Source organism: Anarrhichthys ocellatus, unplaced genomic scaffold, assembly GCF_004355925.1.
Source record: "Anarrhichthys ocellatus isolate YVR2014 unplaced genomic scaffold, GSC_Weel_1.0 scaffold49, whole genome shotgun sequence".
Taxonomy (NCBI): Eukaryota; Metazoa; Chordata; class Actinopteri; order Perciformes; family Anarhichadidae; genus Anarrhichthys; species Anarrhichthys ocellatus.
In genome coordinates, this window is record NW_022280079.1 from 2648010 (window position 1) to 2662647 (window position 14638).

Sequence of the window (14638 nt, forward strand, 5' to 3'; positions counted from 1 at the left end):
TGTGTGTGTGTGTGTGTGTGTGTGTGTGTGTGTGTGTGTGTGTGTGTTTAGTACAGTTGTGGCACACTGGCAGCTTTATTCCTGCCCGCTCTATGAATGCCGGTCTGTAAGCAGAGAGGGTCAGCGAGACAGACTTTCTTTAGTGCTCAGTGTTTGTGAGAGAGAGAGATGCTTTGATGATTGATCTTTGTTTAGTTGACTTCACAGCTAGCGAGGAGAGAGAGAGAAGCTGATGCACAAACAGAAGACCAAATGGATCAGGTTTGAGGAGACGTAATGGAAGAGTAGTTTAGCAGGGGGAGGGGAAAAAAGCATTCCTCCAACATCACCGAAAGCAGCACTTTGCTTTCACCTGATTTGCTTTAGGCGTCAGGGGGCACAAATCCACCAGAGAGAGTGTAAATACTTGAGAAGCAGCTGCAATAAATTGAAAAAACTATCTAAATAGCCGTACTGACTGATGCAGTGTTTAAATTGCAATAGGAAGTGTTTTTCTTAGAGGAAAAGACGTTTCGGGCATCTTCTCTAAACAAAGTGCTCTGACGCTCTGCAGAGTCCCTGGGCTACAAATCACGTTGCATTAGCATCTCATTTTCTCCAAGACAGTATTCATAACATATTTTCTCAAGTTTTTCAGAGGAATAAATTATCAACAGAAAGTTGTTTCCATATGTATGGTAATTCAAAGTACATTCTCAAGATGTATCTCAGTATGAATTGTGGACACTAAGAGCCCTGATTCTTAGTCTATGAATAATGTCAGCAGATTCTGCAGTATATTCCGATTTCCACCATGGCCAGGTAAACCTGTTAGAGGGCCCAGGGGCAAACATTTACTGTTGGGCCCCTAGGGATCCCCTAAGCCCACCTCCACATCTTTGCAGGGTTTTCTTCTCTCTTTATTTACATCTGGTGCTTTTCATTAAAAGATGCTGTGTGTATCAAGAGGTGGAAGAAGTACTCACATCTTTTATTTTAGTAAAAGAAGCAATACCACATCATAGAAGTACCCTGTTACGGGTAAGGGGGCTCAGATCAGGATTTTATGGGCCTATCACCAATGGCTGGAGGCTTAGTCTGCGCCTCCGTTCACCGATCACAGGGTCTATTTGAATCCATTCCTCCAAGCGATTTTGCTTTTCTGCTCTTATGATATATGTGTGTGTGTGTGTGTGTGTGTGCCGATCCAGGTCCTGGAAGATTTCAATGTCCCTGACAAATGGAAGAAATTCTGGTCAAATATTATTTGTGTTTATTGAGCTTAAAGACCACTGACAGGCAAGCTATATAAAGAATACAATTACTAAACTATGAAAATACACTATGCACTATTGCACTAGTGGTTCAGAAATTGACAGGGTACCTTTTAAGTTCAGCCTGGTAGCACTAAGTGGTGGATGAATATAAAGGCCACTTCTTAAGTCATTTTGCATGTTATCACAACGCATTTATTGCCTTTCGTATGTCATTTCATGCCGGGTCAATTTCAGACGCTCAGAGCAAATGCTGCTGAAGTCAGTTTAAAGTCGTTTAAAGAACAAGAAAGGCCATGTATGGTGGAGGACGGTGTGAACGTATGGGTCAAACAAACACGTGACTTTCACCAAGGAGACCGCTGTTCGTGTCCCGTGTAAAGTCAGCTATTGACTACTTAACTTGTCGACTACTGAACTTGTGTACGTAACTTACTTTACGTAACAAACATACGTATATAGCGCAAACTAAACTCTTTTCCTGAACCAAGTAGTTTTGTCTGTTTTCACAACGTTAACTACATGTTTAAAACTGTGCGTCGGTATTTGACGATTTACATGACTACTTAACTTATACGTAACTTTATTTGCGTAACTCTAAACATAATTATTGTCATTATCTTTTCCTAAACCTAACAACGTGTTTAAAACTGCATCCGTATGTGACGAGTTGTTAATCAGAAAGGGAGTTAAATGACATGCAAAATGCTTTAACTGAGTAGACATGACACGTGAAATGTCCTTAAAAGTGACGTGTAATTTATACAGTACAGTGCAAATAGCTGAGTTCACATTACATTGTCATTATTTGCCCAGACTCCAGAAGCTAACTAGTGTGTCAGTCACATTGTGCTTATTCTAATTTATTTTGATGTGCGTCATGTAAAAACTTAAATGAAACGTGCTTAAAGAAGCATTACAGTAGCTAATGATGGACTTTAGTTGATCTTGTAATTCATTAAATAAATTAGATGACCAACAATCATTTTAAACTGACCTTTCAAGGCCTTTTGGGACGCGGTGTGCCGGGGTAGTTGCCCACTTTGTACTTTTAGTAACTTCCCTCCCTCCTTCCTTCCATTTGTAATCCCCTCCTAGCTTCCTCCCGCTCTCTTTCTTTCTTTGCAACCATAAGCAGATCAGGAGGAAGCTATTCATTACCGCCACTGCGCATCCGTGCTGATGCTCAGATCATATTTCAAACTCATAACAACTTTCGCTGAGAATCGCGCATCCATGAAGACTTGAAATATGGAATCACAATCTCCACAGTTCCCGTCATCCGTTTCTCAAATGTTTTAACGACAAATGTGCAGCGAGCAGGAAACGAGCGCCGTCGTGAATGCACAATGGGCTCCTCTCGACGTCTGAAGATAAGAAAACAGAGACTTTTCTTTTTGCAAACACAACACTGATAATGGTGTTTTTGGTGAGATTAGGTTTAATAGTATGCATAAGTCTTTCCTTTGAATTTTCTCCCAGTTTTGATGGATCGTCACATCTAAATCAATACATAGAATCATGCTGTAACACTTAGTAATTCATCATATACCGCAGCTGCACGGAGAAATTACTCGAAACTAAATTGACAACATCATACAAAGCTGCTAAGTGTAGTTTTATTTCAGTTGTTGTCCGATGCTGACCGACTTGTTTGTGTCCACAGGGGATTAGAGGGCTACTGTGCAAGCAATGATGCATGTAAATGGTCTCTGCTCTCCCATGGGAACAGCTTGACATGGCCAGAGGTCAGCGATCTCCATCACAGCTCCCTCTCAGATTGTATCGACTTATCGCCTCTCTCATCTCTCCCCCCCCTCTCCCCCACTAGTCCTCACCCTTTCATCCAAACTGCACAAGAGATTCGAACGAGCTGGAGACGCGGAGATAAAATAGCAGAAAGTAATCCTGTAGAAAGAAGGGAGATAAGGAGAGGAACACTGAGGCAGAGCAGGAGATGACAAGATTCCCTCCCTTTTTCCCATGATAATTGCAGCGTTTGTCCTCCTCTGGGACGGAGGGCCTGCAACATTTGTGTGAATCATACAGCTTGATGTCTCTGAGTGGGGTTTTCATCAACAAAGAGCTGTTATTCTCCGTGCACGGTTACGCCTCTGTGGGCTTTGATGTGTTGGCTTAAGCATGGCGAGCACACAAAGACAGAAGAAGTGGGAGGGGAGCAGAGACGTTCATTCTTCTTTGAAAATGCTTTAAATGAGCATTTGAAAGAAAAGAAAAATATATGGAAAGTGTGTAAGAGGTTAAACCAGAGGTAACGGAATGGAGATGTGATGAACTAAAGAAACTAATAAAGTTGTTAAGGACAACTTTTTTTCCATTAACAATGGGGGAAAGATTACATTTTTAATCTTGTGGGAATTTTTAGTTGTCCACATAAAATATCACTGATGCGAGTACCAAAACCAGTACCCTTAAAGGGCTACCGATACCAATAGAGTACTTTGTACGCTACTCAATACGATAATCATGTGAATGGAAGCTTCGTGTGTGTCCTACTGGGTAGCTAACTGCACAGCACTAATACAGCGGTGATTGGCTCATTTATTCTTTTATTGGCTGCAAGCAAAACCATTCAAATAGTATTTTTTTTCTAGATTCTAGATTGATTGTTGGAACAAGGTATTAAGTTGCGGGTGCAATTTTGTGGGACCAAGATATGTTGTGCTCACAAATCTGTTGGGGGAAAGATCAATATGTGTGCACAAGTTATGATAGTTGTGCACGCAGGTTATTTCCGTACAGGGCCGAGATCCATCCGTTGTGGGCAAAGGTTATTATCTTGTGAAAATAAGATTGATTTGTGCACAAGGTTTTTGTTGGGGGCGAAATCCATTTTCTGTGAAAGCAGATATTATTTAGTGGAAAAAAGTCATCCAAAAGTTACACTGTTTGCACAAGAATGAGAAATGTCATCTGTTGGGTGTTTCCATACTCGGCGTTAGATTAGTTGCATCACTCAGAGATGAAGATGAAACTTCAGGTTGAAGCAACAATAGAGACGATGTTTGACAAAAGTTCTCATTTATATTAAGTACAAGCAAAGGTTTCAAGACTGTACATACTGTAACAGTGTCCAAAAGGGGGAATCGTTTTTTTAACTGAAAGCATGACTACAATATATTTATAATATAAGTGTTTCTGCCTTGATTATTGTCATGTGAATTCACAGTGGGAAAAACCCTTCCTCCCAACTCTTTACCCAATTGATTTTTCAAGGAAATGAAGACAGAGAGCCGCGACCTATGACCCGTATCCCCACATGACTATCCAATGGAGCTCATTGACAAAGCGGCAGACTATGAAATGTGACTTTCATAGACTTTTGTGTGAAATATCTCAGATTTTAAGGTCATGCATTTGCTCCATGACTCCTCCATGACTGCTTTTGTATGTTGGCATCAGATAAAAAAGGTATCAAAGATCGGTTTGCGTCCGTGTTCTTGTAGCAAGCTTTGCACATGCTTCCCACTTGGGAACATAATGGAAGAGTGATTTCAAAGAGAAATACATACAAGTCACGCTGTCTTCGTGTTTAACGCTGGGTGGTGGTCCCTTGAGTGATTTCAGCGCTCTATGACAGTCCTGGAAAGGCCATACTTGTTGCGAGTGGGATGGATTGGTAAAGAAGCATTACAATCAATTTAGATCAGGCGAGGAAACCGGGGAACTGCCCTGGAGGGGAATTCAGACCAAGAAGAAAAATAATCAAGAGGCATAAGAAAACATTGCTGCCCTTCAGATGCAAAGCCCCTGTGCTGCTCTCCGCCTCAGACTCCGTTGAATCCTCCTCAGCCTCCTTCTTTCCCTCCTGCCATGGTCCTCTTCATCACAAGCATCAGGGGGAATATGAAATATGCCTCAGATGAATGATTGCTGCTTGAATTTGCGCATATTGAACATTCAATATCTGTAATATCCTCCAATATCATTATCTTCCTCCACACCCGTGAACTAATCTAACATAGTCTGCGGAGCGACTCAGATAGGGAAAAAAGATAGTCAATAAAGAGATGAGTATAATAATAAAAGCTGTGATTAATAACACACGCTCTATCTCTCTTCATCCCTCCCTCTTTCTGCTACGGTTCAGATTCATTCATTTTAGAGTGCTTTATTGGCACAGGGAGATTTTCCATCCACTGCTAAGGAAGTTATATAATGTGGACAAAAGTGTAGAGACAACAAAAGACTTCAGAGACAGGAAATCATTTGGTCACAAATCTCTAATCTGTGAAAACATTTTCCAACAATTGGGCTAGAAAAGTTCTACCTGAAAGAGATAATTCTGCTCAGAAATATACTGTCCATATATTGAAATCTGCAATGTACTGTGAAACCAAATAGTATTTGAAAAACAATATATTGGCTTTATATTATAATACTGTGGCAATTATTTCTGCTTTTCCAACCCGTACTCAAAAAATACCATTGCTTGGTCAGAGCCCCTCGACGCAACTTTTAGTGTCTGTATGAGACACACCAGGCTTTCAACTAACTAATAAACACATCCGCATAAGTATTACATGCAAAGAGCAACTGATGTAGTATAAAGAGTGAGAAAGTCATCTTAGGGTGGAGGTCGGCGGTGATGGATGTGTCAAACAAACAGGACGTTTAATCAGGAGACCGTTGTTTGTGTCCCATGTGAAACCAAGTCTACGTTGACTTATGGTTAGTTTTGTTACGTAACTTTTGTGCTTAACTAATGGCAGGTTACAACAACTGTAGTTATTTGGAACCCAACCGCAACTTTTTCCAAAGCCTAACCAAGTACTTGTGTTGCCAAAAACCTAACTAAGTGAACTTTAAAACTTAGTAAACATACGTTGGAAGTTTATTTTGAAAAGTCACTATGCTTGTAAAGATTGGAAACTGACACTAGTGGGGTACCTAGAGCACCACAGTTTGAAGCGTAGGGCCACTGACCAAGTGTTATTATTTGACGATTTTGAAGTAAGAATGTGTGGACTGTTCATATTTCGTAAAAAGTATCCCCATATAATTTCTATACATTTTTAAATGTATGTATAAGTAAGAAACATTGATGTTTTATAATATATTATCGGATGTAACATAAAGTACATTTAAAGTTGACTGATATATTATTATATCATACTATAATGTAATTTATATAATATTATACATATTTAATTTAGCCTACTGCATATTTGTGTTTGAGTAAAACCCGGATTACTCTGACAGACAAACCAATAGCCCCCATTTTGGATTTATTTGCCAACTACCCAACAAGCTAATTTGGCCACCAAGGGAACTGACTTTGATGCCCCAACGAGCATGTACTAGCCTCTGCTGGGTTCATTAGTCAGTGTGTAAATCAAAAGATATGGTTGACTAACAGTTGCTATGGTTACTCAGCTAACACCCTAAAACTTCATTTTTCAGCCAAAAAAAGCAAGAAATGACCAATGTTTATTTCATTCTGTTGAAATGGCCGAATGTTTTATGTCAAGAGCTGGCAGTCACCCTTTTTACATCATTTCTCTCTCCCACTCCCTACTTCTCTGTCTATGCCTGAACAGGCGGAGTTGTCCGGAGCAGCCGTGTTCCACCAGGCCAGGCGGGATCAAGTGGTGGATGCCTGTCGAGTCTACAGTGCGTCCAGCCGTAAGCGCAGAGTCCTGACACCCGGAGACCTGAAACACCTCGTGGTGGACGAGGACCACGAGCTCATCTACTGCTACGTCCCCAAGGTGGCCTGTACCAACTGGAAACGCGTCATGATGGTGCTCACAGGCCGAGGCAAATACAGGTCAGTACTAGTGGCCAGTCATTCCCCTTCTAAATGTACTGCTTTGAGATTGACAAATAGGAAGCAATATGCACAGGACATGTGTTGTAGGATGTGGTTACATCCCTGCAGGTGGCTCTCATTACAGTGGAAGTTGATACAAGGACGTCAATGCATATTAGTTTTTTTTTGCTCATTGTCCCTATGCCTCTCTTCTACAGTGACCCAATGGATATCCCTTCCAATGAAGCCCACATCCCTTCTAACCTGAAGACGCTGAACCAGTACAGTATTGCTGAGATCAACCACCGCCTCAAGAACTACCTCAAGTTCCTCTTTGTTCGCGAGCCCTTCGAGAGGCTGGTCTCCGCATACCGCAACAAGTTCACCCTCAAGTACAACTCGTCCTTCCACAAGCGCTTCGGCACCCGCATCATCCGCCGCTACCGCAAGAATGCCACGCAGGACGCCCTGTTCAACGGCGCTGATGTCAAATTCAAGGAATTCGTGGAGTACTTGGTAGATCCGGCAACGCAGCGTGACGGCCCGCTCAACGAGCACTGGCAGTCCGTTTACCAGCTTTGTCACCCATGTCACATCCACTACGACCTGGTGGGCAAGTATGAGACGCTGGAAGAGGATGCTAACTACGTGTTGCGGCTAGTGGGCGTTGGCGACTCCTTGCGCTTCCCGAGCTATGCCAAGTCCACCCGTACCACAGATACCATGACGGCCCAGTTCTTCAGTAATATCAGCACCCAGCAGCAGATCCAGCTCTACCAGCTTTATAAGTTAGATTTCCTCATGTTCAACTACTCCACACCTAGCTACCTCCGGCTGGACTAATGGAGGGCAGAGCTGGGACTCTGGGAGAATGGCTGCCTTGTTTAAGGAGAGGCAACAAAGTGAGTGGAGGGAATTTTTTGGAGGCAAACTTGATTTTTTAAAAAACTGTCGTCGTAACTTGCAGGCGTGGGGTCTGAATTAGACATATAAACAGGTGCTGAAAGAGAGAAAGGTAATGCGTGCTTGTCTGGGCATAAGGGGGAGGATGTCTAATCAACTCTGTGTGATACACAGAGCGCTGGTTGGGAATGTGGGCTAAATGGAGCAAATGCATGCAAAGACTAAAAAGTGTGGGTGAAGCAGGTCTTCAAGGTGATTTAAAAAGGGTAACTTATCCTCACAGACAGACCTGAAGAGGGATTCTCCTGATGGTCCCCTACTTTAAACAAACTGCTGACAAATTAGGCTGCTTCAGATTCTACAAAGCAAACAGTGGCCTCGCACGCGCCCTGACCCCAACGCATCGTGGGAGCTAAGCTTATCTCCCCCTTCCCCCCTGATCAGTAGAGAAACTCCGTCAAATTGTAAAAAACACCATTCATTTCCTCACCACTCTGTCAGCGCGGTGTGTTAGCGCCCGTCAACTTTGCCCCACGTTAGATCCATACATTTCAGAGGGAAACATCACCTCATCACCGCCCTGTAATAGATGGCTACTGGCTTAACTCTCAAGACTCTACAACTGTAACCGTAATGATATGGCCATCAGCCAACAGTTTTTACAAAACAAGTTGTTATTGGTCTCTATAATTATGATGTTGGCAGAGGGGACCTCTTGTGTTACACCTTGAGAACCCCAAGGAAGACGGAGTCTTCAGCTGCGGCGGTGAAGTGTGGAAGTGCTTAATAAATCATTGCCTGTGACACCGAGCATCCTTAACACTTTGAGCTACAAGGAAGTTGTTAGAAAGGTACAAGATGTTTCACAGCAATTGGGAGCACAAGCTGGGAGTGACAAGTCTGCACAGAAATTCTGAGCTGAAAGATAAGAGACAGCCTGTGTGGTTGTGGAAGGGTTAAAGGCACTGGATCTCATAACCCCGCCCTGCCGCGCCCCACCGGCCCCGCCCAGGGGCCCAGTGGACATCTCCAGGGACACTCCCACAAAAGCCCCTGCTCAGACGACCAAACATGTCTTTCAGTAAATTAAGATGACCCTTTTGTTTCTATGCTTATTTTTGGTTTGTATTGTTTTATTAAGCATTGCTGCGAGCAGCAATAACAAAAGATTATTTAATTAGCTTTGTTAGTTAAAGAGAGAAAGATTTTTTTTTCATGTGCTCATTTTAGGAAATGTTTTAAAGTTAAACTGTCAGTGTTCTGTCATGTTGCTTCCTTTCTTCAGAACTTGCCTCCGATACGCATTTTCATTTCTGAAGGTCTCGCGGTGCATTTTCAGCCCATGGCTTTGTCCTTCTGTGTCTGAGATCATCAGAGATTTATGTGTTCTTCTTCTCTGTTTCCTTTTGTCAAACATTTGGTGCCAAAACGGCTGCGAGAGCCTCAGAGATCCACACTCAAGTGTGTTCAGTGCACAGCATTGCTGTTAAGTGAATTCATGGTGAGACCCCGCCACCTCCCCAACCTGAACACGAGAGCTAGCTGCTACTCTGTGTACATATCAACAAATCTACTGCCTGCTTCACAGAATCAGAGACTGTATCTCATACTGTAATGTGATTAATGTTAGAGCAATGTCAAGGTTAACAACTGCACTCTCCATCACGCTGTGAATTGGATTACAGGCCGTAAGTATCATACAGGAGGGAGGGAGGGAGGGAGGAAGAGAGAGAGCGGGGAGTCATTTTGTTTATACCTCTTTGTAAATTATAAACCACTTTTTTTTGGAAAAGCTGGATTTCTTTGTTGCACTTGACTGAACCAGAAATAATATTTTCTTGTGCAGTCTGTTAGACTGAGTTTTATACGTTTTGACCATCATTCCTGCTGGTATTGATAACATTTGACTCACCAGATTCAGTGTAGAGAGGTCGCTTATGCTGTGATACTGCTAGACAACGCTGGATCAGCAAATAGTGAAGCAGATTTGTGGCAATATGCACGAACCAAAGAACAATATCAACTGGCATAATTTGGGCCTTAAAGTGGGTCCTTCTTTACCCGATCTCGAGGCCCGGTCACAATGTAGTGTTAAGACCTGCATTTTTGCGCTTAGATGGCAAAAAAAATTTGCTGCACTCTACCACAACCCTCTAAAAAGTAAAAAGGGGGTTTAACTAATGGACGGATGATAAGGGCCTTAAGTCCTGGTTTGTTTTGAGGCCCTGTAAAGTGAACTCAAGACCATCTTGATGGCCCTATATCACAAATTTGTCTCAGAGGGCTTCACAATAAGTAACATGCAGTACGACGTAGACCCTCAATCCAGACAATGGAAAACTAGCAGTAGTAGAATTACAATATAAAGAACCAGAAGTACATTATGTACAGTATTAATAAATTAAAGTTAACATTTTATTTTAATAATAATAATAATTTAATTTGGCCACACATTTGAACATAATTCTCATTACCAATTCATGAAATATGGCAGCTTGGTCAGTGGCCTCACGCTTCAAACCATGGCACCTATACGTACACCCCTAGTGTCGGTACAGACAACTGTCTTTTCAAAATAAACTTCCATTAATGGAAACAACTGGTTGAGAGTTAAGGCAACAAAACTACTGGGTTAGGTTTAGGAAAAGATCATGGTTTGGACTTGAATAAGTCTGTTACATAGTTTAAGTAAGCCAAGTTATGAACGCGACTTAAGTACGCATGTAAGTGTGTTACGTAAGTTAAGTAGATAACTTAAAATAAGTTAACGTTGACTAATGGTTTCACACAGGAGACGCATACCTGTCTCCTGGGTTAAAGTCCTGTGTTTTCTGACCTATCCATCCACCACACCTCCTCCCGACTTTATCACTGTTTACACTACGCCCGCTGTAATATCCGTGCATAGGAATACTGTACACAGTGCACATAGAGGGGGAAAGATTGAGGGGTTAATGGGGTCTCATTTTTGCCCCGCGGCCACCTAGCAGGTTTTTCCGGCCATGCTGCTAGACTAAGCTTTATATATAAATAAAAAAAGATCAACTCTATTGCTACAGCATGAAAAGTTGGCCACAATGAAACTAAAACTATTAATTGTCCGTTGTAAATAATGTAAAGTCACGTACATACAGCTCTGCAATGCAGGGGGTGTTTTTAATGAACAATTTGTCGAGAGTTTTTACTTCCAAATTTATATTTGTGTAAACTGTAGCCTACCTGTGTAACTGATAGCTCTTACTGCAATTTCAGGTTCCACTTCATTGTAACGTTTTGTCTGGTGCTGACTCCATGTCTCTGGGGAGTGAAATGTCAGCGTAACTGATAGGTGTGATAACTAAATCTTAGATAATAAGTAGACATTTCTTTTGGGACACAGACATATTTTAGCTGCAAACCTCTAGTGTTATAGTAGTATTACTGTAGTGTGTGCACATGCCTGTGTGAGAGGGTTATAATGAGAGACCAGCCTTATTTTTCTTTGTTTTTTCACCCCCACACAGACATCTGGCTCTAATAAAGGAGAAAAGCTACGGGTCTGTCCCTCGACCGCCTGTCCTCCTGCTCAAACAATGGGTGTATTCTCACCCCCCGGAGTCAGGAGCACAAAAATACACACACAAATCAGCTTGCACATTAGCTCTCCTGCTGATGTTGATGCCACGCAGCATCTTACTCAGCAGTTGTAAGCAGAGGCACTGGCGGGCAGCACCCCTCCACTCTAACACTCTGACAGAGCCTCGGCTTAAACTGCTCATTTAGCCTCCAGATTGGAAGACGAACGGTACACAAAGGACCTCTTAGGCTGCAAGCGAGCCGTTACAGAGGCCTCTCCTTTCTCCTCCCCCGCCTCACTCCAAAAGTGGCCTCTGTAAATAAAAAGTGAGTCAGTGTCGGTGATCCCTACCATCCCCGTGGTAAAAGCACAGTCTGCTTAAGTAAACAGAGCTGGTCAAATATCCCCATGGGCAGCGAGCCCCTAGAGGCCATTTCCGACTTTCTGCCACATTCCGAGTGCTTTCGTCCCTCTTCTTAACTCCTCAGTCTGCAGCGGCCTGTTCACTGCCCAGCTGTCTCATCCTGTAGGAGTGTTTCTATTCCAGTCAAGCCAACGGGTGTATTTATGTTGTTTTTGAACGATGTCTATTATCAGACTGAACTACACATTTGCTGAGAGGAACACAGGAAGGCTTCTTAACATATCTGACAGAGTTTTTGTGCTTATATTATTATTGTATTATTTATGCACAGGGTTAACACATTTTAGGTACAGCAAAGTGTCATAGCAGCTTAATATCAGTGTCAATTAAAGAGATAGCAGGACAATTTGGGAGATATACTTATTTGCTGCCTTAGTGAGAAGATCTAAAGAAATCTAAAAACATATTAAACCAAAAACATGATCGTATCTCAAATCATCAGCACAGAGTGATAAAGCCAGGGACTGTTTTTGTCACGCTCCCTCCTCTGCCTATTTCATTTCTGACATATCTATACACTCCCAATGCGGGTTGTTTTTGTACAGTACAAATTCTGCTGTTGCTTTTGAGCTGTCATGTCTGGATTGATTAGTGCTCTGGTTGCCTCACACACTTACAGACACACACAAAAGAAGTTTTTTGAGGCGCTATTGTTTCTCTGTGCCTTTCATTCACAGCAACGCAGGGCAAACATTCAGAGCTTCCTTCTCTCTGTAGTCTCCTGGGCCTTCCTCCATACACACACACACACACACACAGTGAATATTCTTTCCTTTTCCGAGCGTCAACCCACAACTCCAGTATCTGCCAGCAGGACAGATGGTTCAGCTTCTCACTGTGCTATTTCACACACTTTAAGTCATCGACATAATTAGAAAACCATTCGGACAACGATCGCCTATGCTGCATTACATATTTGGGTTCAGATTTTGGATTTGCCCAATGACCTCATGGCACAAAAAGGAACCGTTTTATATTTTTTACTGTACAAAACTTTATTCAAGCTGCACTGAACTAATTTGGATGTCAGAAGCTTTTTAGCTTCTGACATCCAAAGAAGAAGAGGAGACAAACGTCAACACCTGCTTTGCAACAGGAAATTCTGTTTGAGGAAATGCAGCACATACAGTGACACCAATGAGGTGTTTTTTACTCGAAGAGATCTCCATTCACACTCCTTAAAATTCACTTCTCACATTGCAAACCCCTCACTACAGTATTTACACACATACACGCTCACGCCGTTACACGCACTCACTGCGATAACGCAGAGCTAAGCGTCATGCAGAGGCCCATGTGACTGCACCGGAGAGGAGCTCTGATTCTCCTGCAGCCTCCACTCTAAAAACCATTCTTTCCTTTTAGCTAGAAATCACGTAAATAATCCAGCAGATTTAATAGCAATCATTTCTACCGGTGATGGTAAACATGTGGCCACCAAAGTTACTGCTGCGATATGGAAACATGGCGGTATCGCTTCAATGTCACGAATATCAGATTATAGATCTAAAATGAAATAGAAAGAAGGGCAGGAAAAGCCGCAATTACAAATCCGTCAGCACCAAGGACAGCGTCAGTTAGGTTACTGATGTTTCAGAGCCGGGGGGGGGGGCATAGATTCTAACCTGCACAAACTTCAGTAAGATAAAGAAGTTATGCAGACTAGACTAACATCATCTGTCCCTGCACTCTCTCTGTTACTAGGAGATGGAGGTTAACAAGGTTATGAATCCCACTGCTTTTATTCACAAGACCCGCCCTGTGCAGCATTCAAGTGCTAGGATTGGCCAGGCGTCCATGCTCGCTGAGGCACCGGTAACCTGCTTTGTTCCGGTCCTGTGCCCTGACTAATGAGCTATCCTCATTCCTGACCATAACTACTCGAGGTTAATGCCGAACCGCAGGGCGGGTCTTGCCAAGAAGAGCAGTGGGATTCATATTTACGATGTACGCACCCCCCAAAGCAAGCTGCGTTTGTGCACAACTATGGCAAGCACTGCAGGTCAAAGTTGGTCTGTAATAGTTTGGTTTCCAGAATTTTGCATCAGCACTCACATGTGTGATGTGTTCAGCGATTCAGATGGATCTTATGTCACGCCCATCGACGGTTATTTCAGCCAGTTGCAGAAACGGGATAAAGAACGGGGGTGTCATCTTTCCACAGAGTGAGCTAGATGCTTAATAACTGAAACCAAGAGGCTTTCTACCTTTCTTTCTTTCTTGAATACCAGGCAAGTGTGAAGAATGTGCCCACTTGAACACATTCATGTCATTGTCTTAAATCTCTTAAATTCGAACATAGCTTAGCGTGTGAGGGCTTATCACACATTTGGTCAAATGTGGCCACATCAGCGTGTCCCCTGCCGGGTGTCATGTCTCCATGTGTCGCCCTGACATCGTGTACATCCTCCTTCAGTGAGCAGAGATCACGCACCCTCTGATCTCCGAGTGTTTCCTAGCGGCTTCATATTCCGCCAGATGTTGTGGATGTTGTACTGTGGCCTGTACAGTAATGTGTGTGTGTGTGTGTGCGCGTGTGACCCTTTGAGGAATGAGTCTTAAATCAGCCGTGTCTGTTTCTGGATTTATACCATGTCATCAGCATTTTTCACCATTGTGCGTATCAGAGTGCCTCATGTGCTGTAACTACAAGTGGAGCAGCCGGATGATGGCTGCATGATGGTGTGTGTGTGTGTGTGTGTGTGTGTGTGTGTGTGTGTGTGTGTGTG

At 42.8% G+C, this 14638-nt stretch overlaps 1 protein-coding gene across 3 annotated transcripts in view; it reads left to right on the plus strand.

Moving 5' to 3' along the window:
* chst11 (carbohydrate (chondroitin 4) sulfotransferase 11) overlaps positions 1-14632 on the plus strand; it is a 103988-nt gene extending 89356 nt beyond the window's left edge. For all 3 annotated transcript variants that reach the window (XM_031869787.1, XM_031869788.1, XM_031869789.1), the window contains 2 exons: positions 6815-7044; positions 7245-14632. In XM_031869787.1, coding sequence (XP_031725647.1) covers positions 6815-7044; positions 7245-7869 — 855 coding nt within the window. In that variant the 3' untranslated portion in view covers positions 7870-14632. The remainder of the gene's footprint in view (positions 1-6814; positions 7045-7244) is intronic.
* Positions 14633-14638: the final 6 nt, after the last annotated feature.